Genomic DNA, 26,224 nt, shown 5'->3' with positions numbered 1-26,224 from the left:
AAACTTCCAGGCTAACAGAGATTCGGAATGGAGGCTATAAAGAATGCCTTAAAAAGTAAGTCCAGCTGGACTGGGCGTGGTAGCCTAGCGGTTAAAGTCCTCGCCTTGCATATGCCAGGATCCCATATGGACACCGGTTCTAATCCTGGCAGCTCCACTTCCCATCCAGCTCCCTGCTTGCGGCCTGGGAAAGCAGTCGAGGACGGCCCAAAGCCTTGGGACTCTGCATCTGCATGGGAGACCCGGAAGAAGCTCCTGGCTTCAGATTTGCTCAGTTTCTGTCACTGCATCCACTTGGGGAGTGAATCAGTGGATAGAAGATCCTCCTCTCTGGATATCTGATTTCCCAATAAAAATAAGTAATGAACTCTTTTTTAAACAGTAAATCCAGGATATATAATTTGGTTTAACAATAGAAACCTGATAATTCAAATAACCAAGCAATGGCTTACTCCTTTAAAAAAGGGGGGAGGGGAGCTTTTTCTTTTATTTGAAAAGCAGAATTTACAGAGAAAGCAAAGGAGAGACAGAGAAGGTCTTCTATCCACTAATTCATTTCCCAAATGACTGCAATGGCCAGAGCTGAGCTGCGCTAAAGCCAGGACTTGCGCACAGGGTCCCAAGTACCTGGACCACATGGGTGCAAGGTCCTAAAATCCGGGACCATTCTCCACTGCTTATCCAGGCCATACGCACAGGACTGGATTAGCAGTGGAACAGCCAGGACACAAACAGGTACTCTTATCAGATGCCAGCATCAACAGGTGAGGCATCAGGCTGTACCAGCCCTACTATTCTTATCAATCTAACTTCCTGTCCAGTAAAATGAATGCAAACAAGTATTGTTTATTATTTATCTAGAATTCCTCCACAGTCACCAATAATTTGAGGCTCTTCCTTTTCATGAAGAAAACAAATACTATTAAAGGGTTCCCTAAATGATGGATTTGTCAGAAAAAAAAATATTTACACTTAAAATTACATCCTAAACAGATGACAGTAGATGTCTTTCGATACAGCATTTTTAATTGATTCATTTAGTCCAGGAACCATAAACACTGATTCATTTCAGCAATTAGCAGAAACGTAGAATTTCAGGCATTGCTGCGAAGAATTGCAGCATTAAATAATGCACTAAATCAGAATCAGCATCTTAACAAGACCTCCAGCTGATCACGTATCACACACGCATGAAAAAGAATAGATCTTGGGTTGGCTTTGTGGCACAGTGGTTAAGCCACTGTTTGGGATGTCCATTGGCCCCACTTTGGCTCCAGCTTCCAGTTAATGTGCATCCTGGGGGTCTGCAGGTGACAGCTCAAGATGCTGGTTCCCTGCCACCCACACGAGGAGAAACAGAGTAAGTACCAGGACCTAGCATCAGGCTGGCAGAGTCCCAACTCGTTCAGGTATTTGAGGAGCGAATCAGTACAGCGAAGATATTTCTTCTCCTCGTTCTATCTCCCTTTCAAATAAATAATTTCTAAAAGCAGTAAATGCAATGATATAGAGTACAGGTCCCCCCCGTTTGTGATTCACAAATGATTAACATTCAGGATTTGGATGAGGCCCATTGTAGAAGCTGAGGGCGTACTAGGGGTGGGCAGCATCTCTGAGCTCTGCACCTGGGCTGCCCTTACATGTTGGCTCCAAACAGTCCTACAAATACCATCATTCTCAATGGGGTACAAGTTAGCAAGCATTGGATCAGCTTGTTGAGAAATATCCCCAGTCTTTGTCCACATACACCGGCAGGGATGCTGTGGAACTGATGCCTCCACCAGGAGCACTGGGAGCAGTGTTAGAGCCACATTGCACAGGAAAGGATTTATCTGGCACTTACCAGCAGAGGGCGTTGCTGATTCATCGCATTCTACAGTCCCATTTGAACACTGGCTAGAAGAAACAGTTTATGAACACGAGTCATGATTTTTTCCCCTATATTTCAATAATAATCTAACATGAAAGAATTTATTGGATAAAATGCATGTATCATTTTCCTTGACTGTTTAACAAAGAAGTCACTGCCTTAAATCCAAATTAAAAAGTTATTTCAGCTCAACACAATTTTATCAAACGTCTATATGTGTAAGGTATTATGATAGGGATGGGAATTCAAAGACAAAAATTAGTAAGCTTTAATTAAGTGCTTATACCCTAACAGAATTAAGGACAGTTTATGAAGTGTGACACACACAACATAGAAACACTTTAAAAGACGGAAATAACACAGAGTGGCAGGCATTTAGCATAGTGGGGAAGGCATTGTTTGCCATGCCTGCATTCTATTTTAAGTTGCCTGGGTCTGAGTCTCACTTCCCTTGCTCATGCCAGATTCCTGCTACTGTGTGGGAAGCAGCAGGTGATGGCACAAATACGTGGGTCCTTAACTTTCACGCAGGAGACTCAGGTAACTCCAGCCTCCTGGCTTTGGCCTGGCCCAGCCCTTCCTGTTGCAAGCATTCAAAGAATAAACTAGTGGATAATAGAGGAGATCTCACTGTCTTCCTTTCTGCCCCCTTCCTCTCTCCCCCTCTTTCTCTGTTTCTGCCTATCAAATAAATAAACTTTAGAAAAGAAAAAAAAAGACACACAAAGAACAGTATTTTAAAATCTGTTTGTAATGGACATGTAGGCAGTCACAGCAGGCATAATTAGAGCACTTTTGAAGAAAAATGAGATTATGTAAGGTACATGTTAGAAATGTCATTCCTGCTGGGAAGTTCTGGATCAATGTTCTATGGGTCTTTGGAAACTTTAAACAAAGCAGGCGATTCTACGGCTAATTTGAGTATAGAAAAATCATCCAAGCTGTAATGTTGAAGACAGAGTCAATACCTTTCTTGGAAACCAGATTTTAACAAGCCAGATACAAAGTAAAAAACACATACAGGCAAATTTGCCTTGAAAGTCTCAGAGGAATGTATGATAGGGAATAAGACACCACTCCTCAAAAACTCGGAAGACTTTTTCCTTCAACTCTGGACTAGAGTGTGAGCGCAGATACACAAGGTGATTCATGCATCAGGGACTCAAAGGATGAAAAATGAGCCTGCGCATCGCTGACTGCCAGAATGACGTTTAGAGGTGCAGAAACAGACAGGGCTCAGGGCACAAATGCAGTCTTTCCATAGCATATGTACTCTGGGACACAGGTTGCTTGTAACAAACAAATACTTTCATTTGTTTAACTTTCCCACCAAAGAAGGGAAGTTACTTTGGTTTTGCTAAGTAAATAATTGGATTTAATTTTATTAAACTTGGAAGAGATAGAATACCTTGACAAGCGAAAGGAGACTAAGTCCAGAGGCAAGAAAACTTGTACAAAGATTCAAGGGAGACATGTCAAAGGCACTGGCCACGGGAAGGGAGCACTAGATCTCAACTACACATAGAAAACGGAATTCACGTTGAGAATTTCTTGGCTGGCAACACTGGAAGCAGGAGGAAGGAGTCGAAACTGCACACCAGGTTGCTGGCTTCAGAAACTGTATGGAAAGCAGTACAAGCAAAGAGCTGTATGCCTTGTCTGGTTGGTGCTGGGGTGGGAGGACAGAGACAAGGATAAGAGTAAGCTAAGCCTACACACACACACACACACACACACACACACTCACACACACACACACACACACTGCTATCAATACACAACAAGCTGAGGAGCAAAGTTGGCCACAGAGCAAGCACTGTGGAGCGAGGCTGCCTGGGAGTAAATGCCGCCAGCTTTATTTTCCAGTTGCTTGGCCACCTGTGCCTCATTTTTCCACAGGAGTGAAGTGGCCTAAAGCACTTATCTCTTAGGGTTACACACGAATATTTTCATAATAGATATAAAACAGAATGTTGCCAGACAATAGAAGGTGCACTGACTGGCTAAATATTCTCATCACTACTATTATCTACTGACTATTACTATCTGCGGGTACCTGTGGTACAACTACAAGAAACACTTTAGGAGCTGTCTAAGGATAAATGGAAACTCAATCCACAGTACAGACATGCTGCATTTTAAACAGGAAATCACTAAAATGAGAGTTTTTTTCATGAGTAAATTCTATGTGTATTGAAATCTGCTTTGAAATTACTTATTATTTTAGTCAGATGAGAAATCGCAAAACTAAAACTCTTCAGTAATCCATTTTATCCTTCATTTCTAAAAACCATAGCCCATCAAAGGACTTTATAACATACGCATTCATGATAAATACAAGACTTAGGCATCCCATGTTTAAATAACATAATGCAGTCAGAACATAATTTAAAGGCTATGTCACTTAATTTTTTTTCATTATACATGTCATGGTAGGCATTTGACATAGCAATTAAAACGACATTTGGAATGTCAATTGATGATTTGAGTTTCCTCTTACTGGGTGTTCTGGCAGGCTCTGTTGGCCCAGTAGTCGGATCCCTGACACCCACACGGGAGACTTGGACCAAGTTTCTCTCTCAGCTTTGTCCTGCCTCAGCCTCAGCATCACAGACACTTGGGGAGTGAGCCGGAAAGGGTATTCTGTCTTCCTCTATCTCTCTCCGTCTCTGTGTCTCTACTTTCTTGTCTTCCAAAGAAATATGTAAATAAATAGCTACAGCAGTCACATTTCAGCACACTGATTTTGTAAAAAAAAAATTTATTAGCACATGTATCATCTTCCATGGACAACCGCCTTCACTGAAACCTACCATAAGCCTGTGGGGGTGGGAATGAGCTCTCCTGGTTGATAGACGCTGCCCCTATAATGACACCTGCATTGAGATCTGCAAGGGGGAATAAAAGGTTCAGTCAGGCAAACAGGATATAAAATTTACAGAAACCACTAAAATCTAAGGAACTTCTATGCTCTGAAATGGTTGTGGTGCGGCAATTCCACAGGTGCAACATTCTGAGTTCAGATGAAGTCCTGTTATACAAATAATAAGAACTGTCTCAGTGTGTATCCTTGTGTAGCTTCAGATTTCGTCTCCTAAAATACAACTCACAAACTGGTCACAAGAAAAGGCACTGGATGCACTTCAGAGAAACACATCTGATCCGTCATTCAGCCTTCTGTGGAGGACAACAACAATTTTTGCCTGAGCGCTGACAGACATTATTATCTGGCTACTAAAATTCACCACATCGTAGTAAAGCATACATCTTTACCTGCCATACACATGGCAGTAAAGCATACACAGTATTGACTTGGATATGGCTAAAAACAAGTAGCAATAAAAGTTCAAGATTAACCAGTTGGTTCCTCAGCTTTCTCTCTGAACATGGTGAGAGTTTAAAAAATTCAAAACAAATAAGTGCAAAATATTTTTAAAATCTAGCACGATGTCTCCTCTAACTGGTATGAAGAAACAGAAGTAAACATTGGATGTTGTCCATCCATTTCTGTGACTTACATGGGCACACAAAAGTTAAGTGTGTCTTCATAGAATTTGCCTTCGGGACAATTACAGCCTTCAGCGCAGTCATCATTACACTGCTCCAGGGAGGAGAGAGAAGTGCAGGAGTGGCGGCAGAACGAGGAGCAGAGATGGTACAGCATCCCTTTCTGGCACACGACAGCTGAGGACAGCAGCACACCTTGACAACAGCCCCCAAGCGCACAGGACATGCTTGCCAAGAGCTCCATGACAAGCACATGTCACAAAATGGAAAATCTCTTTACATCAATAAACATGGAACGTTAAACAATTTTAAAACCAGAACTAAGCAAATAAATAAATCGGTTCCCAAGACAGAGCAAGTAGATATGATCATAATCATTTTATTTATAAAAGCATAGCAGGTCCTAAGGGTTATGGCTTGCCAACTGGCTACACAAGAAAAAAGCAGCTGGTAGATGGCAGGAAAGGTGCTTTACCTACCAAGTCTGTGATAAACAGTTACCTCCAAAAAAACACAAAAGCCTAGACTGATACTCTGCACAGACTTAGCATATAAAATTATAAAACTTTACATTCGGGCCCGGTGGCATGGCCTAGTGGCTAAAAGTCCTCGCCTTAAAAGCCCCAGGATCCCATATGGGCACCGGCTCTAATCCCAGCTGCTCCACTTCCCATCCAGCTGCCTGCTTGTGGCCTGGGAAAGCAGTCGAGGATGGCCCAATGCATTGGAACCCTGCACCCATGTGGGAGACCCGGAAGAGGTTCCAGGTTCCCGGCTTCGGATCGGCGCGCACCGGCCCGTTGCAGCTCACTTGGGGAGTGAATCATCGGACGGAAGATCTTCCTCTCTGTCTCTCCTCCTCCTCTGTGTATATCTGGCTGTAATAAAATAAATAAATCTTTAAAAAAAAAAACTTTACATTCATACTATTTTTGTCTTAGAAAGTCAAAGCTCAGAAATCAAGTTGCCAACACTGACAAGTGACACACCTGAAGTACCTGGCAAAAGCTTTATGAAACCACTGGGGGTGTTAGGCAGTACAGCAACTTAGGTCGCAAAACACTTTAATGGAGAGGAGGTATCCTGACAAAAATTAACTGACAAAACTTAAAGCACACAGGAAACAACCCAGCATGCATGACAACTTGAAATAATAATTGTCTTTGACCTTATGTATCTATTTCACTGCAAGAGAACTGGTCACATACTGTTTGATTCCTTACTTTGCAATATTGAAGTACGGCATTTCCCTGATAAGAATTATTTAGATTTCTTAAAGGGAAAATATTTTTTTAAGATTTATTTTTTATTGGAAAGGCAGATTTACAGGGAGAGACAAAAAAAGTCTTCTGTCCATTGGTTCACACTCAAGTGGCCACAACGGCCAGAACTGAGCCAATCTGAAGCCAGAAGCCAGGAGCTTCCTCTGGGTCTCCTACACAGGTGCAGGGTCCTTAGGTCTTGGCCATCTTCCACTGCTTTCCCAGGCCACAAGTAGGAATCTGGAAGCGAAGTGGAGCGGCTGGGATACCAACTTGCACTCATACAGGATCCCAGGCATGCAAGGTGAGGATTTAGCCAGTAGGCCATTACACCAAGCCTGAAAATATTTCTGTTGAATATTTCAAACCATACATTTACACTCTAATTTTGCTAATAACAAAATTAGTCAAAAGTTGTTGAGTCTTATCTAACATACCACTAACTAAAAACAGTATTCACTTGTTTTCTCGTGTGTGTACATTATTTTTTAAAAAGTCAAGTCACTTACATGCAATATTAACCTTTTATATTTAAAAAATGCACTAATACAAACAAACGAACCTCCAAAGGGTAACTGATATTTCTCAATTGTGCCATCATACTCACCACAGAATGAAATCTGAGCTCTGAAATCAATAGGAATACCACGCTGGGCACAGAGGTAGGCATAATGAGAAAGAGCATTGCACAGGCAGGCACTTCCACACTTGCATGCATCGTGGCGGCACAGCTGATAGTACAACCCAGGGCTGATGTAGGCATGGCAAGGAGCAAAGAGCTCCTGGTGGATGACATCACAGTGTGCTGCATATCCAACTGACAGACAAAGAAGTCCATTAACAACTCATGAGTCCAGATATCAAGTTTTTTTTAAAGATGTATTTAGTTTGTAATTGGAAAATCAGATACACAGAGAGAAGGGCAGGCAGAGAGGAAGATCTTCCGTCCACTTGTTCACTCCTCAAGTGGCTGCAAAGGCCAGAGCTGAGCTGATCTGGAGGCAGCAGCCAGGAGCTTCCTATGGGCTTCCCACACGGGTGTAGGGTCCCAAGATCTTAGGCCGTCCTCTACTGCTTCCCCAGACCATAAACACAGGGAGCTAGATAGGAAGTGGAGCCACTTTTTATATCATTTTTGCCATATTTTTATACCATATTTTGTTATATTTTTAACATTATATAATACATCCTCACATAATCCATTTTGTGCAAAAAACAACAAAAAGTAGTTGTATTTAAACAACATGAGTAAGTTGAGTATCAGAGGTTTGAAAGAAGCAGCTGCCTCTGTCACCTCATTACCTGAGCAACATCTTTGGATATCCATCTTGATTAACTGGGGGGATATTACGAGGTTTATACCCAAACATCTACACACATTCAAAGTAATTACACATTGTTGATGTGATGGAAATTGAGGTCCAAGAAGGACTGGGAATCATTTCATTTCAATGCATTCTATGAGGTGAGTGGTAATGCTGTGGATGTTACATACTTATTGCATTCAGTGTCTAGAAAATGTATAATTTCTGGCAAATATTAGGAGTACAATGTCTGATAAGTGGATCTATCAATGCAAGGAGGAAGGAAAAGAAAGCACAAGTTAGGGTCTAGAACATGTACCAAAGGTCATGATACATAACTATCATATCATTTGGGAGGTAGAATATTTCAGTTGTCAATTTTGCAGATGTAATCCTTCAGAAAAATAACATGATAAGCTTATAAAATAATCTATATCCCATGGTTCTTTGATGTAGCTGTTCTGGGTTATTACTGGTTTTCCCACAAAATTCATCAATCTTTGCATTTTCATTATCTTTGAAAGACCTAAAGATTGGCAGTTAGAAATCTGAAGGGTTTTTTGACTGCCTAAGAGTTAATGAATTTCTTTTATTTTTAGAATTACAAATGTATATTTGTAAGGAAATGTGATAATTCATTGCAAGTACATGTTTGCATTGGTTTATATGTGTGTGGGAAAAAAAATGATTGAGACTACAGCAGCATACTATTAGCATGCAGATCTCAACTCCAAAAATCCTGAAAGGATAGTTATACACAAAGAGGTTTTCGTTATGTCCCTTAAAATCTTTGTGTCTCCACAGATAATAAATAAAGTTACTCAAGAATATCTTTGTGAAACATATCTTTCAGAATCCTGATTGGCTACTGACTCTTGTCTGTTTATTTTCCTTTCCTTGGGGGATAATTCTGCAATTATCCACTTGACTATTTTAATCACAATTCAAGAAAGGATACTATCTAGATATACAACACAGACACATCATTGGGTTAAAAATTATGCAAATGACATAAGACCATGAGTTAACTACAGAAGCAACTAGTGGGAAACTATATTTATCAGTTGAACTCTACTTCTACTTTTACATGCTTTTAAATATAAATACAGATACTCTGTTTTCAAGAGAAAATGAAAAAGTTACAAACGTACTGCACAAAGGTAATTGAAAGGAAGTTAGGTTAGCTGAAGTTGGAGACAGAATGGAGGAAAGTCTTGTTAAATGAGAGTTCTCACTCATGTTTCAACCCTGCAAAGCAATACATCACAGACATCAAAAGACTCAATCTTGTACTCTTGAATAGGAAAAATAATCAAAAAGGTGGACAATCTTCAACTTTCAAACTTTGCTTAAATTTTAAAAAAAGCAGCATTAAGATTAATTTGCATTCTTACTAGTAAAATAAAACTAATAGAAAAACTCTCTGATAACAGAATCCTCTTGTACTGTTATTGCAGATTGGAACTCTCGAGTCTGACCATCTCAAATTATTACCCACTCAATGAAACAAAGTCATTCTTGGATCACTGGCTGCCTACTTATAAAACTATATATATATTTCCTGTTAGTAGGTACTATAATATGACTGCAATTACTGAATTGTCGTTTTATGGAATTAAAGTTGAACATGCCAGGAATATGATAACATTAATAGAGTATTTCCAGATCATTTTCCTTTAGGATTTGAAGACTCTGACGTCTCTGAAATGCTAACACACATTTAGGAATAAAAAAAAACTAAACACCCAAAGTAAATACGTTGATGAATATAAAGTAGTGAATTCATATTTTTATATTATTTTTTATTATTTTATCTTTTTAAAACAAAGTGTTACAAGCAAAGGCACAATAATAGACAGGTTTCATAAGAAATAGCATTAATTTATCATAATGAAAAATCACTAATTTTTAAAAAAATTATTAATATAGGTAATTTCTACTTAAGTTTATGCATAGAAAGGTAGACTTACTGTTCTGTTGATTAATGTTACAGGGGTCAACCACTGGGACATGCACAGGTGCAAAGCAAGTAGTAGAAACTCTCCATGCATTTGCATGAAGCTGTGGGGTTCCTTCTATCATGCCGGATGGAGAGCTAGAAAGCAAAGATGACATTTACCTTAGTGTCTCGCATTCACTTCATTCACTCATTCTTCAAATTTTAAAATAATAGAATAGTTTTGGAATCAAGATAGCGGAATAGGGTAGAGACACATTTAAACAGAGAAACATTAGCCAGTGTGAAGCAGAGAGGGCACATTCCAGGACACAGGAGAGGACAGAACAACAGCAGAGCGGCACCTGGAGACTGACAGACACAGGAAAGCAGCGGACACAACGATGTGGTGTTGCAGCGACCAATACCCCAGTGGCATTCAACGAACGGCAGTCTGATTTGCAGCAGCAGCCAGAACTCTACCAGCAACAAAGTGAGAAGGGATGATTACCGGTAGCTCTGGAGGTGAACCCAGACAAAGAACTGCCCATCCTGCTGGTCTGTTTGATTTAATCAGGAGCAGAGACACAGCAGCAGCAGGTCCCAGATGGGCAGTACAGATTTCACAGCTCATTCTGCCTCCTAGAGCCGAATTGGGTGCCATTTTGCTTTAAAAGGCAAAGGAATTCCAGTGCCTATAAAACTGTGTCACATAATGAAATGTAATTAATAAAAACAAATATTCCATTTCATTAAGTGCAATGTCAAGGCACACCTAAATAGCAGACTGATGGAATTGTAACTCCTAATGAAGGAATGTACTGTTGCGACAAAATGGGGAAAATCAGGCGGAGGGTGGGAATTAGGGGGAGGGAAATCCCAGAGTATACAAAATTGCACCATAAAATTTAAAATTTAAAATAAAAGTTTAAAAAAGCATTAACACATCCAAAACTTTACAATGTATAGTTTAAGGTGTGTATGGAGATGTAGGGAGTGGGTATTACATTATCGTGTCAAGACAAAGAGAAATATTCCAAGTAATACTCTGGACTTTTGGTCCAACATCTCAATTTCCATTTTGATGCCTAAAATGAGCTTCCATTATAACAAAGCAAACAAAACAAAAATGAGGAGATAAACAAAAATACACAGGATGGTATTATGGTACAACTGCTTGGTAGGCTGCTGCTTGGGACACACCTGGGAGAGTGCTGGTTTCAAGTCCTGGTTATTTCATTTTTTAAATGTAGTTTCCTGCTTATGCCCCTGGGAGGCAATGTATGCCAAAGTGCTTAGGCAACCCAGATGGAGTTTCCTGCTCCTGGATTTTAAAATTTATTTTTGTTCCCTTTCTCCCTGTAACTCGCCATTCAAATAAACTGACCTTTTAGAAGAATATGCAATGCTTCATCAGGCAACATTTACGAAGTGACAGTCTCTATTGGACAGTTTATAGAACAAAACCAAAAATACTTAGGAAATCAAATAGGATCATGTTTCCAGTAGGAAGTGCTAGTCTATACTACAAGCCCAGAGGGTGTTATTACAACATGGCCTAATAGAAGAGTAGGCTTTCTCTCAGCTCCCCCCGTGCCCTGTGGAGTCACAGTTTTTGTTGTAATTTAGCACAGTAACCTTCAACTCAACAATTCCTCAACTGTACAACCAAGAAAGAAGGAAAAAAAAGAGGCTGCACAGTCCATTTCACAAAATGTATCCTTTCCTACTCTTTTCTCTTTATTTTATTCCTCAACATCAAGCCATCCAAGAACTATGCGTAAGTATAACAAACATCCAATGCAAAATTTTCATTTGCTCAAATGAAAAAACTGAAACCCAAAGACATGTTGTGACTTGCAAAAGGTTTTTCTTCTCATTCTTTTCTTTCCCTTGTCCCTTCCCATCTCCAATGGACAATAAACCAGATCAGAAACTGAGTACAGTCAGGGTTCCCAAGAACAAAGAGCTTGACTCTCAATTTTACTTAGTTCTCTTAAAAAAACAAAACAGGACAAAAATGTAGCTCTATTTATTTACTTAGGTTTTATTTTATTAAAGAAATTTTCAGATTACTATGATTGACTGACATAACATACTCCATCAAATAACACAGCACACAAGATAAATTCTCAAGTAATTAATATTTTCCACTACATTCTATTGGTTAGATTCATGTCAGTCTTTGTGAAGGCAAGAATTGCAATGACTTAGTTGGAAAGCAAAACAATATTTCAAAGTTATTTCTGATTCTGCAATATTATCCTGCAATTCTTTTTAAGCAATCCTGTTGATTCCTGGAGGATATGTTGCCTTAGGAGGTGGCAGACAGACTTGCCATCTGTTAAACACTGACAACTAACCCTCTAGGACACACAAGGAAGAGAAGGGAAGCTAAATGTCTTTCCTGAATGTCTTGGCTTAACTAAGTTTCTAACTCACAGATGTGATAAAGATATCAATATTCTTTCCTGGAATTAAAGAAAACAAAAATACAGAAAGACAAATTGATCACATAGAAGATAAAATACATTGTTACATTTAAAAAATTTTAAATGGTAATTCTCATTGTCAATCAAAATTCTGTTCCTGATACTCCCACTAAAACTTCAGTTCAGTTCAATTCGACTGTTTGTGCACCCTACGGAAGGGTCTGTGCTTGCTCCTAAGATTGCAAGTATCAGACCCAGAGCAATGGCTAAATCCTTGCTTTGCATGCACCAAGACCCCATATGGGTGCTGGTGCATGTCCCAGCTGCTCCACTTCCCATCCAGCTCCCTGCTTGTGGCCTGGCAAAGCAGCAGAGAATGATCCAAAGCCTTTAGATGCTGCATCCACACGGGAGACAAGAAAGAAGACCCTGGCTCTCGGCTCCTGGTCCTGGGTCAGGGCGCAACCGGATTGGAGTTCAGCTCCAGCCAGTGTGGCCTCTTGGAGAGTGAACCAGTGGACAGATCTTTATATCTCCTTTCCTTTGTAAATCTTTATTTCCAATAAAGACAAATAAATCTTTAAAAAAAAGAATGCAAAGACTGAAGACATTATCTTAATTCTCAAACTCCTTGCAGTTTTTTTTTTTTAAAGATTTTATTATTATTGGAAAGCCGGATATACACAGAGGAGGAGAGACAGAGAGGAAGATCTTCCATCTGATGTTTCACTCCCCAAGTGAGCTGCAACGGGACGGTGCGCGCCAATCCGATGCCGGGAACCTGGAACCTCGAACCTCTTCCGGGTCTCCCACACGGGTGCAGGGTCCCAAAGCTTTGGGCCGTCCCCAACTGCTTTCCCAGGCCACAAGCAGGGAGCTGGATGGGAAGTGGAGCTGCTGGGATTAGAGCCGGCGCCCATATGGGATCCCGGGGCTTTCAAGGCGAGGACTTTTAGCCGCTAGGCCACGCCGCCGGGCCCTCCTTGCAGTTTTGTAGGGAGATCACGGGTGGGGGGGACACATATAGTTTTGCCATATGATGTAGCAGGCACACTACTGGGAATACACTCAAAAACACGAACACATAGTATCACAGAATATATATGCAACACCATGTTTACAACAGCATTTTCACAACTGCCAAAATTTGAAATCAACTACGGTTAAGGCACCCAACATCTGATGAATGGATCAAGAAAATACGGTGCATATTATACAACAGGATATTATTGAATTATAAGAGAATGAAATTCTACCATTTGCATCAAAATGGATGCAACTGGAGGACATCACGTTGAGTGAAATATGACAGACATAGAAAGACAAATACTGCATTTTCACAATGCTTGTTCACAAATACTGTATGTGTGAGCTAAAATTAACAGAAGATATCAGAAAACAAAGAAATTCCCACGTATGTCAGTATTGCTGCACATACAGTTTTGTAACGTGACAAACCAACAATTAAGCATCATGCATTATTACAGTCTACTCTGATTTCTTCAAATTTGACTTTATATAGGTTAAATGGTCATCTTTCATTTGACTATCACTTAGCCCTTGCATATATTCCCACTAAACTTTATCTTTGTTTAGTGGAGAGGTAAGTCCTTGACCATAATGTAAACTGAAAATGTTATGTCAAAAAATGGAAGAAAGGAAGACGAGGCATAGGGAAGGGAGGAAGGGAGGAAGGGAAGAAGAACAAGAGGGTGGAAAGCAAAGGATGGTGGGAGGTAATATCATTGTTATATAGTTGCATCTATAAGCTATATTGACTCAGTTATAAACTAAAGATAAACAAAAATAATTTTAAAAGAGCAAGTGTTCAAAATATTTACATTAAATTACACATTGAATTTTTCCAATGTAGTTGAAGTACTTTTCAAACACACTGAGTACAAATATATTTCATTGCATTTCTTACAATAAAAGTTAAACAACACAATCTAATTAATTTATATGGAAAAATATCGCTTAACGGGTGTCATTACTATCAAATGATATCAATATTTTAAAGTACAGTTTACAGCAACTAATGCAAAATGATATTCAAGTAATGTTTTTTTAGCCACAGATTCTAGGGCTAGGATTTCAGGTTAAGCCAACCATCTGCAATGCCAACATCCCATACTGGCTTCAGATTATGTCCTGGCTGCTCCATTTCTGATCCAGCTCCCTGCTAATACAAGTGTTAAAGCAGTAGAGGGCAGCCTAAAGGCTTGTGCCCCTGCTATCCACATGGGAGACCTGGACAGAGCTCTAGGCTCCTGGCTTTCTCCTGGTCCAGATCCCGCCTTTTGGCCATTTGGAGAGAGAACCAGTGGATGAAAGAAATCTCTCTTTTTATCAGTTTTTATTTTTTTCCTCTCTGATTCTACCTTTCTAATAACTAAATATATATTTTTAAAACTTCAAGTTTTCAAAAGTAAAATATTAGCTTCTTTAGAGAGAGAGAAAATAACAGGCAGTAAGTAGTTGATCCACATACAGAAAGCAAACTACCTAAACTCAAAGCCTAGCATTATTGTATGGCAGTTTGGTGACCTTCAGTAATTTATCTGATACTTTGGACTTGGTTATTTTATTTGTTATAAAACCAAGATACTAATCAAGGAATTGCTGCATAATTTAAGTATGATGATTCTGTGAGGCTTTTGGAACAGTAACTGCTAGGCTATTCGTAACAGAATAAACATTTTTAATGAATTTATATTCTAAATTATATCATTAAAGTTAGTTAGCTACGCAGAAATCATACTTACAGAAAATCGTCCCTAATATTCCCATTGAAAGTGCCACACAGACCCAACGTCCTTCTTTTCCATGCACTAGTGAGCTGAATATAAATTCTTTCGCCATCTACAGCAAACAGTATCCTTAAGCCAAATGTGGTTTTTAGAAGGATAAATAAGGATGACAGAGTCTGAATTTCAACAATTCCTGCAGGAAAACAGCACACAGAAATCATGTTTGCAGTTCACAGGCACTAACGTGAAACGTCAGCATACAGAACTGGTACTCTTCCACCACGATGTTGGGGTGTCTGGTGAGGAAGGTGCACAGTCCTGGCCTTAGCTCCAGCTCCAATTTTGTCACATCGTGGATGTCTTATTTCACCACCTCCTATTCCTCTTCTCTCTCTGCCATAGGTCTCCAGGAGATATTTTTAACAAGTTGTCAGATCCAAGCTCAGTTGGCAAGAACCCAAAAAGAGGGGCAGAGTCCCTGTGCACTTAGAATCTAACGCCTTTCTTGACTATGTGATAGTTTGTGTGTGTGTGTAAATTTTTAATACAACTAAAATTATTCAATAATGCATTGATATTTTTCTCAAAAGATCCCCATTTCCTTGAGAATATCAGCAAAAAATAAATGTGAGGGGAGAATTGGAGCACTAGATAAGACACTTCATAAGACACTTGTAGGAGCACAAAATTTGTGTTAACTCATAACTGAGTATTGGGGGACTGGTGCTGTGGTGCAGGAGGCTAAGGAGTTACCTGTAATACCCACATCCCATATCCAAGCGACAGTTTGAGTCCTGATTCCTCAACTTCCTGCCAATGTGCTGCAGGCAGATGATAGTGGCCCAATTGTTCAGGCCTCTTGGGATACATCTATGGGGTTTCTTGCACCTGTCACTTATGGAGTGAACAAGAAGGAAGATTTCTCTCTTGTTCACTCTGTCTCCCTCCCTCCCTGTCTCCCCCTTTCACTTCTCTGACACTCTGCCTTGCAAAAAAAAAATTGTTTTCTAAAAAAATTTTTGCTTTTTCTATCACAAGAGTTACTATTCTGTTACTTTAACACAATCTCTGCCATGATTCTGGTCAGCAAAGCCAGAAATCTGAGAACCATTCGTGTTCATTCATGGTGTCTCTCTAATCAAAACAGTATAATCTATCCCCAGCTTCAGGTCACCTTTTCTCTAGCTGTTTTTTCAGTCTTCTTTCCAGGTTTAGTGTCACTGCTCAGAACAGCTCTTCCTCCTTCCTTGCCCGCCCTACTTTATAATATCTGAACTGCTGTCCCTGTCTCCTGTCTAGTAGCTCTTAAAATCACATTTGCACTGCTGTCAAAATAGTTTACAGAAAAGTCACATCTTAGAAACTCATCATTTATTCAGTTGAACCATATGAGATTATCATCTTGATACACAAAATGGTCAAACAATGGCAACTTCATATTCAATTTCATATCAAGTTCAATTTCCTTAGGATGACATCTGAGTAGCATGAGCAGGTCATTTGTTGCAAAAAATCAGAATGCTTCTGGGATTTAAAGAGCATGTCATTAACAACTGTGCTGGGATACAGCCAGAAATAGGCATTGCCATGACATCACTGTGCATCATGTCCCATTCATAAGGTTTCCCTTGTCTTACCTGCCTTTTTACCTAAGCTCAACTCTTGATAGTTTCCACTTACCCGCTTCAAGCCACTACAATATCTAAGGGGATATAGTTCTCAATAGGGCAGTGCACAGTTTGACACCTCCCTGACCTGCCTGGAACACTTTGTCATGTTCTGCACTCTGCAAATTCCTGTTTCAAATGTTCAACAACATATCATGTGCTTCATGTTTGCTATTGTTGCTCAAGCAAAGAAAGTGCACCATGAGCATTGATTCTTACCTTTTAGACTGAAGCCTTGATTGGGGCTGGTGAGGATTTGTCCTCCCCTACTGAGAGTCACTTGTTTGTTAAAATCATCCTCCAGAATTAGAGTTATAGACTGAAGGCAGATCAAGCCAAGATTCTGCAAAAAAAACCAGTCAAATTATAAGTGAAAAGATAAATAACAAGAGATATAAAAGGTGGGAAAAGGAAAGGAGAGAGACATTGAGGAACGAGTAGCAAGTGAGCATAAGACATGAGTGCTTTACAGAAGATGTGAGCAGAGGTTGGGTAATTATACAGCTATTGTATCCTCTGCTTTGTTTTATAGCCCACTTCAAATAAAATACAACTCCCTATAGTGTTTATATCATATACATAGACATAGTTCATTCAGAATATTAAATAATTGAATTTAGTCATTGTTTCATCTATAGCACATAGTTGAAATAGCTCTCCAAGTATGTTGCTTTGTTAGAAATTAGCAGTTTTTGAATTAAAATAAAAAAGAATTAGGAATCTTTATAGAAAGCTAACTTATATCACAAAATAAACTGGAAAGAAAGCAGATTATTTCAGAATTTTTTCTGTAAACAACTACTTTATATTGAGGTAAATACTGGAAAATTAAAGAGTTTGGCAAAAGTTTGATTTTGATTTACACAGAGATAAATGAAAGATCTGGGTTTATTTATTTGCAAGTTACTGACATACTATTTTGAGAAAAGAGCCAAAATTAAAATTCCAGTATGTTAAGAAATTAATCATATCTGTGTAGAATGATATGCTATCCATTTATTACAACTGAAAGTCATCTTTTCTGTGTCTGGTTTTGTAACACAGTCAGTTAAACCACCATTTGCACCACTGGCACCCCTTACTGGTGCTGATTCAAACCTTGCCTGCTCCACTTCCTATTCAGCTCCCCATTAATGCAACTGGGAACCCAGTGAAAAATGATCCAAGTGCTTAGGCCACTGTCACCCATCTGGGAGACCCATATGGAATTCTTGCCTCTTCTTTATTTTGTCAGGCTCACCCTTTGGGGAAGTGAATCAGCAAATGGAAAATCTCTCTCTTTGTCTTTCTCTTTGTCTTTCTCTACACACACCCCTACATAAAATGTTGCCTTTCAAAAAATAAATAAAACGTTTAAAGTAGTTTATCTTTAGATCTGGTAGGTATTTTAACAGGCAAATCCTTCATGGGAAATACCAGCATTCCATATGGGTCCATATGGGCACCAGTTAGTATATACTTCTGATTCAGCCCCCTGCTTGTGGCATGAGAAAGCAGCAGAGCATGGCCCAATCCTTGGGCTCCTGCTCCTATGTGGGAGACCTGGATGAGGCTCCTGGTTCCTAGCTTCAGATTGACTAAACTCCTGCCACTGTGGCCATTTGGGGAGTAAAGTAGCAAGCCAAAGTTTTCTCTGCCTCTCCTCTTTGTAAATCTGCCTTTCAAATAGAAATAAATAATTTTTTCAAAAAAAAATTCATTTTTAAAAAATTCCTGGTTTGGAAGTAAATTTAAAAGTTACAATTAAAACTCAAAAAAACTATATGCACAAATACCATTTTAAAATAAAGAAAATGCGATTAAATGTATAGCATTTTATCTAATATGAACGTTTTCACATTTTAATATCTCTTAAACCAAGACACAGCATGTAAACACTAATACATGATGCATCTTAATTTTCAACGTTGTTTTAGTCTTGAGGAAAATACATCAATTCATGATGCAATTCTTAAACTGGGCATGAAGTTCAAGTTTTAAAAACAGAACATTGCTATGGCCATTTTGAGATCTCTTCCTTACCTGTTCACAGGGAGCTTTCTGTAAGGTAATTGTGAATTTATCTTTTCCCGTTCCTTTCACAAGGATGTACTGACACATGCCAAGAAATGAGTAATGTCGCCCATCAAAGGTGGTAAAATGAGAATCACCCACAACAGAGCATTGAACTATCAAAAAAGAAACAGAGAAAGAGAAAAAGAAGAAGGGAATGAGGAGGAGATGGAGGAGAGAAAAGTGGAGGAGACAGAGAAGCAGAGAAGAAGAAAAAGAGATAGATATAGGGAAGGAAAAAGTGAAAGAATAAATTATGTTAATTCTCAAAAGACAAGAGGTCAATTAGGATAAATAACCTAAAGAACACCAAAAGGAAGCATTTAAAACTTACTGGTTTGGCTATTTATACTAAATTAATTAGTCAGTTTTATTTAAAGCTTATAAAATCACTTCTATAAATTATCTAAGCTTCATAATATTCATGCTATTTTAATAAACCTTACTAAGTTGACTGCTGAAAGCTATCATTTATTCGATATCTTATTTATCCACTGAATACCTGAATTTATAGATTACTACTTTCCATGATATATGTGAGGTGTCAATGTTACTTTCCTTCATAATTTAAAGAATATTAAAATATTTCTTCAAAATAATTTTTTTAATTACCTGGACAGTCATGTTCAGTACAGTTCCAAACTCCACCAACACATACACTAAATGAAATGATAGAAATATTAGTCCGCTGACTTAGAGAAACTATTAATGTTGACATCAGCTTATTGAACAACATAGCAAAAAGGTCATTTTTATAGACTTGTAATACTTCCACTTAAAAGTATCTCTACATGGGCCTGGCGGCGTGGCCTAGCGGCTAAAGTCCTCGCCTTGAAAGCCCCAGGATCCCATATGGGCGCTGGTTCTAATCCCGGCAGCTCCACTTCCCATCCAGCTCCCTGCTTGTGGCCTAGGAAAGCAGTTGAGGATGGCCCAATGCATTGGGACCCTGCACCCGCGTGGGAGACCAGGAAGAGGTTCCAGGTTCCCGGCATCGGATCAGCGCATCGACCCGTTGCGGCTCACTTGGGGAGTGAATCATCGGACGGAAGATATTCCTCTCTGTCTCTCCTCCTCTCTGTATATCTGGCTGTAATAGAATGAATAAATCTTTAAAAAAAAAAAAAGTATCTCTACATAAGTTTGAATGATGATTTCAGTTGCTGACTAGCACCCAATTATTATCTGCTGTATGTTACACTTAAAAACCACAGAAGATAAGGATCATCAGACACTAAAGAGAGAGATGTCCTCTATGTAAGATGAATGCTGCCCTCCACCACCGTCCCTGAGTTTCGCAGGACACCATCAGGGTCCTTGTAGCACCTGAGAACAGTTAGTGATCTGAATGCCTTTTGCAAATACATACTACTACCAAAAAGAAAAGAGCTTAAAGATGTGTAGACCTTTGTTCTATTTAGGACCCTAGTGGAAAGATTGCATATTTGCCCATATATTAACATAATTTAAAAGGAAAATTCTAACTATTTCTACCCATGTTTAAAAAAATAGTAATAGAAAGGGCCACCATTTAAAGTACTCAGTGTGGAAGGATGGAAACACATAAACTAGTAGAATAAAAGCGAATGCAAATTAATGACTATCAACAGACAGAAAATGCAACATTGATGGTAAACTTCATTGAATTAACCAAAAGAAGTAACATTAGTGAGTTAAGCCAATCTCCAAAAGATGAATACCATGCTTTCCCTGATCTGCAATACCTAAAGCACAGAATACAAATATATATATATTTTTTTCTATATTCTATGTTTTTCTAATTATTGTTTCTAGTCTTTGACAATATTCTTGAGGAATAGTGTATTTTTCCCTTCTTGCTACTTGTTGGATTTCTTACCTAGTGGAGTATTAAGTCTATGATTGCGAAGTAAACCAAAAGCATGTCAGTGTATATTTTTTTTTAAAAGAAGATACCAAGAAAGGGGGAGGAGAGACAAGAAATGAACGCAAGGGGATGGGCAGGGCAGGAAGGATCACTGTGCTCCTAAGTTTAATGTATTATGAAATATATGAAATTTTTTCACCTTATATAAATGAAACAATTAATAACCAAAAAGAATTACATAGTCAAAGGAAACATAGCTATCTCTCCACAAATGTGAAATGGCGTGCAAACCATGTCTCAGAGTTTTTGAGAGAAATAAATAAGAAATAAATCCCTAAAAACATTTGCCATGATCAAGTCATAACTAGTCACGGACAAAGAAATAATTGACTATTCAATAATCACATACCATTCAGTACATTCTTGTTCAATTTTTGAACCAACTGAATAAGCTAATCCATGAAAAGTGCACGGGCAATTTTCCAAGGAGATGCAAGTTCCATTTTCCATTATAAGTCCTATTAAAGATAAATGTGTATTAAATCATGGCAAGGGAAATAATACTATATTAGTTGAATATAAACATTCACTCAGCATTTGTTAAAAAGCTTCTTGCATTAGGAACTGGAGGTACAAATGTCTTTTACTTTAAGGAACTTGCTGACAGACTGAAATGTCTCAATCAATAGCTACATGACATGGGTCTTTTCTGCAGTTTTCAACTTTCTTATCCCATAATTTTCCATCAGAAACTCAAGGTGCACCACACAAAATAAGAACAAACCAAGCGGGACAAAGTTTATTGTTTAGTGTCAGCTCTCTGCAAAATGACAGAGATTTATTGCTGTTGTCACACAGCAACAGAGCTCGGCAGTATTGCAGGGCACTCGAAAGACTAATCCTATAGGATGGTGTTCACTGCTTCTCTCTGACAAGTGAAGGAAGTTTAAGCAGAACTTAAATCAACCTTGTCATTCAACACACTGCTTCATTCAGCTGAATTTCTTTTTCATTCAGGTTTTATAGAAGAAAAGAATTGACTTAAGTCATAACACATGGATTTATAGTCTGGAGCAAATTTTTTATCTTGTCATTGACTAGTAATAAACAGATCAAGACTGGTAAGGTTTGCCACAATGCCACACAACAACGGACTAGGTCAACAGATCTGGCTTCAAGTAACTCTCATTCGTATTAAGTATAACACACATTAAGTAGGTGGCTTAACATGTCTGGGCGTCTATTCTTTTTGGTCTGTAAAAATAAAAGCTTTAAGTAAATTCTCAGTATTCTTTATAAATGTAATCAGAGGAGCAGTCATTTCTAATTTTAAAGCTCATCTCTATCCTAAGTTATATTTCACTGCAATCTTGTACTAGAAAAAGGTGAAGGCTTTTTTTTCAAATTAGTTTTTATCTTTAAAATGGAAATATGTAAATCACTACATATGAAGAGAGCCAAAGAATTGTCACAAGTAACTTCCCATCCTCAGATTGCTGGGTGCTAGTGTTTGTGAGGTCAGCCATGGATTCTTCACTAAGCACTTACCATCGGGGCAGTAACAGCCATCAAGACAATGGAGGTTGCTCCCCAGGCACTGCTTCTCAAACGTACAGGTGGGTGGACAACAACTAATGCAATCCCGGTGGACAAAACTATCATCACATTTATCAGCTGAAATGGACAAACAAAAGCTATGCCAATTTTATCCAACTTTCAAAAAAGTGTTTCTGAGAGTATGCACGTTTATAAATACAATCACCTCAAGGAAAATCCTTGCATTACATTAGTTTTGAGTAATAGAATAAGTTATGAGCTATACGATAAAAGCAACTGAAACACACAGGATTTGGGAAATATGGAACATACTGCATGCTGAGAAGTCCTCTCTCCAGTCTTGAATGGGATAGCCAGCATGCGAACAGGCTCTGGCATACTCAGTGGCTGCCCGACAGTAGGTTTCATCATCATCAGTTCTGGAAAGTGAAAAGATGGAGCAAGATTCATGCAGCAAATACCAACATGAACTCCACCTTTGAGCTTCATGCCTAAAAATGCTGATTGTGTAGTGAATATTCTAGTATTAAATGATATTAACGTGTGTACCTCTCATGTCTTATTTGGAACAATAATGTAAAAAGCACAAATACATGGCAAGCAGGTTAAACAAACCTAGATATATTGTCTTCATCAATGTCTTTGAATAATTTGGCCACCCTTCATTTGAGTCAGGGGATGAACATACTGGAAAAAAATTCTATCTAAATTATGAAATATTTCCCCAAATTCTTCATATATTTTTGTTGCTGCTGTACACATTGCATTCAAGACCTTTAGGATAATAGTAATTTGTTGGTATGTGTGGCTCAATAGGTAAGGCCACATGTCTGTGGTGTCAGCATCTCATATGGGTGTCAACTCAAACCCTGGCTTTTCCACTTCCAATCTAGCTCCCTGCTAATGTGTCTACTTGGGCCCCTGCACTTGGCATGCGAGACTAGGGTGAAGCTTCTGGCTTTTGGCTCCGAGCTTTGAATGAACCTAGCTCTGGCCATGGCAGCCATTTGGGGAGTGAACCATTGGATGGAATTATCTTCTACTACTGCTCCCTCTATCACTCCCTATAACTTTCCCTTTTGAATATATAACTCTTTTTTAGAAAAAATAATAAATCCCATGAACAGATAAAATTCTATCTCAACAAAAGCAACAAATATGAGAATTAATTCCAAATTATTATACCCTTAATTGTTCACCTGTTCAGATAAAACCATTATCAAAACTCTGTGGCACGAAAAAATATTTTGAGTCCTCAACAATCCTTGTAATAAAATTTCAAAGCATTTTGGAATGATTAAATACATAGCATTTAAGATCTAAAAGAACATTTTGACTTTCAAGCTTACACCTTTAAAGCCAGTTACTTTTATTACACTGCCAAGAGTAAATAATCTCTAATTATTTTTTCCTTCAATCACTTAAGAAGCGCTCCCAGTTTCCTACGAGAGATATCAGTTCCTTCAGGAGATTACCAAGTTACCAATAAAATTCACAGGTTCACGCCAAGGCAATACAACTTGTTTTTCAATCCAATCCAGACACAAAATTGAATCGTGAAATATCATACAGGATAACTCTAAGAATGTTTTGCTTTGTGAGCCTCACCACTGCAAAGGCCATCAATTACAAAAGTCACCATCTCCAGTTGCAAAAGCCACCAATCTCAAGTTGCACTTCTCCTATGTTACTGTAATTGGAGTAACACAGCTTATCTAGTCCAATTAACTGGTCTTAAGAGGAAAAAAGAACTGAGAATACACATAGAAAATTCAGAAGCTAAGAGAGCATTTTAAAGCTGAAGAAAGGCCCCTTTGAAAAGCAGTGGAGACCAAAAATTGTTGGATTGCTGGAAAGACTGACAGCTGGCTTTATTAAGCTTATGATTTACCTTGAAATGTATACATGGTTTCCTAAAAATAATAGTGTTTTTCAAAGTTAACAAAGTGACCTTTGGTTTTTACTAATGAGTCAACTAACACTAAAATACCTTTTATTAAATTTTTAGGCACATTAATTTATGGAAACATGAAAAAAATCAAAAGAATTTGTCAGGAAATAAACTATTATTCCAATTTACTAACCAGGAATTTTTTTTCATTTGCAATGATAAATTTTAAGAAGGTCAAATGAGCATTAAACATACTGATTTTTGAAACACTGACTTTGAAAAATTAAAATCACTTTCTTGATAAATTCGGTATTCCTTGATGCAGAGATAAGAATATATAATTTTGAGGACTAGTATTATCCTTAAGTTCCAACTCAATAGCACTTACATATTATCTTCTCTTTGGAGCCTTTGTAAGCATTCCCTGATAAAGTCAGTAGCTCCACAGCACTTCGCATTTAGAGCACTGTGGCGTTGCTGGAGAACTGATTGTATGCTCAATTAAAACAGGAATTTCAATAACAGACACCTAAGCCGTTTGTGTTGATATATGCTCAACACATGTATATTGAACTGAATTCAGGAAACTATCACAGTACCAGCAGGAAACTGATCTGTTTTCAGCCAATTCACACTTTCGTGCCTATGATAGGATTCCTGTTATGCTGTCCCCTAATGCAGGAAATTAAGAGAATCTTTCATTCTCTGTGGAAATGTGGAACAAAGAATGTAAGTCAGTCTGTTCTTGAATAAAATACTAAATGGAGTAAAAGACCACCCGTGAAATAGTCTCACTTCCATTTTATCAACACTCACTTTAGTAATATTATGCCTTCCTCATACTATATGCCTGCTCTGACCCCAAACCTACCATTTCCACCTCAAACATCTCTCTCAAAATATCACCTGATCCCTATGCTGTTCATTTTATTTGCCTAGGAGAAAGTATAAAACTTCAAATACAGAAGCCTGAAGGTATCAAAATTTGAAAGACAAAAAAAAATGTTAATTTCAAAATGAGGAAACTTAATATATGTATGAAAGATGATATTAGATCCCTTAATATTTGGCTGGGTGTATAGCTGGCCATTAAAAGCTAACATTTCTCTTCTCCTTTGCACCTGGCTATGCCCATGTTTCCAAGTCCTGGCTAGAAGATTAAAAATGGAAGTAGCAACTTTTCATTTCCTTTCTCCCTTTCTAAGAGCTAAAATTGGACATGATAGTATTATGAAAGTTTTAGACAAAGGATTTAGAACAATACTCTATGCCAAGCGGATGATGTAGCAACAATATTGCTGAGTCATTGGAAAACCCATGGAGGAAAACCATGGTATCATTCAAAGGTAACTGAGCAGCTTGAATTTTCATATGAAAAAAATATTATACATGTTTTTAATCTGAGATATTGTTACATGGCAGCCAAAACAAGTCCTCAGCTAGTAAATGAAGGCTGACTTTTCTCTAAGTGATGAATGACATTTTGTTTCCCTACTTGAAAAATGAAATGATGCTGAAAATGATAATGATAACACAGTTGATAACGTTCCTAGAGAATAACTGTAGAATGAATCACCATGTAATAATGATTTTTTATTTCATGCGTATGGCCAAAAAAGGATCATGGTCTACCTACAGATTTCAACAAAGAAACAAAGAACAAAAACATGTAAGAAGTATCTTTTCCAAATAGATAAAATCAAGAAGCAAATATTTTTAAATATATAGTAAGATTGTTACTCAATGGTTTAAGCACAGGGGAGCTCTTTCCAAGCCCCTGTGGTTTGGAAATCTATGAAATTTAAAGACAATACATAGAAACCAACATGTAATTTGCATTCTAGTCAAAATTAGTATAACATCTACAAATACCTAGAAAATACTATGTTAATTGCTTTTATAATAATCTAAATTTAGCTACAGAGAAGTAGTTCTAACAGCATAGTTTTGTACTACCATAACTTTTGCTCTTTATTCTCATCTTTGAGAAATTCAAACTCTTGCAAGTCACCCAAGATGCCATTTCAGTGGTTTTACTCAAACAAATGCATAGCCAATTAATCTTCAACTGAAAAAAATCCAGGGAAAAAGCCCGGTCCTTTCAACAAATGCTCTTGGAACAATTGGACAGCAGTGTGCAAAAGTAAGAA

At 38.2% G+C, this 26,224-nt stretch overlaps 1 protein-coding gene across 1 annotated transcript in view; it reads right to left on the bottom strand.

Moving 5' to 3' along the window:
• OTOGL (otogelin like) overlaps nt 1-26,224 on the bottom strand; it is a 134,053-nt gene that overhangs the window by 83,598 nt on the left and 24,231 nt on the right. The window contains exons 12-23 of the mRNA XM_058673670.1: nt 22,496-22,602; nt 22,175-22,300; nt 21,036-21,144; nt 19,393-19,439; nt 18,751-18,896; nt 16,948-17,071; nt 15,077-15,254; nt 9,914-10,038; nt 7,247-7,456; nt 5,389-5,554; nt 4,684-4,758; nt 1,844-1,896 (exon numbers count right to left, since the gene is read on the bottom strand). Coding sequence (XP_058529653.1) covers nt 1,844-1,896; nt 4,684-4,758; nt 5,389-5,554; nt 7,247-7,456; nt 9,914-10,038; nt 15,077-15,254; nt 16,948-17,071; nt 18,751-18,896; nt 19,393-19,439; nt 21,036-21,144; nt 22,175-22,300; nt 22,496-22,602 — 1,466 coding nt within the window. The remainder of the gene's footprint in view (nt 1-1,843; nt 1,897-4,683; nt 4,759-5,388; nt 5,555-7,246; nt 7,457-9,913; nt 10,039-15,076; nt 15,255-16,947; nt 17,072-18,750; nt 18,897-19,392; nt 19,440-21,035; nt 21,145-22,174; nt 22,301-22,495; nt 22,603-26,224) is intronic.

Source organism: Ochotona princeps, chromosome 15 (genome assembly GCF_030435755.1).
Source record: "Ochotona princeps isolate mOchPri1 chromosome 15, mOchPri1.hap1, whole genome shotgun sequence".
Lineage (NCBI taxonomy): Eukaryota > Metazoa > Chordata > Mammalia > Lagomorpha > Ochotonidae > Ochotona > Ochotona princeps.
The sequence above is the reverse complement of the archived record's forward strand: the minus strand, read 5'-3'. Positions and strand labels throughout refer to the sequence as shown.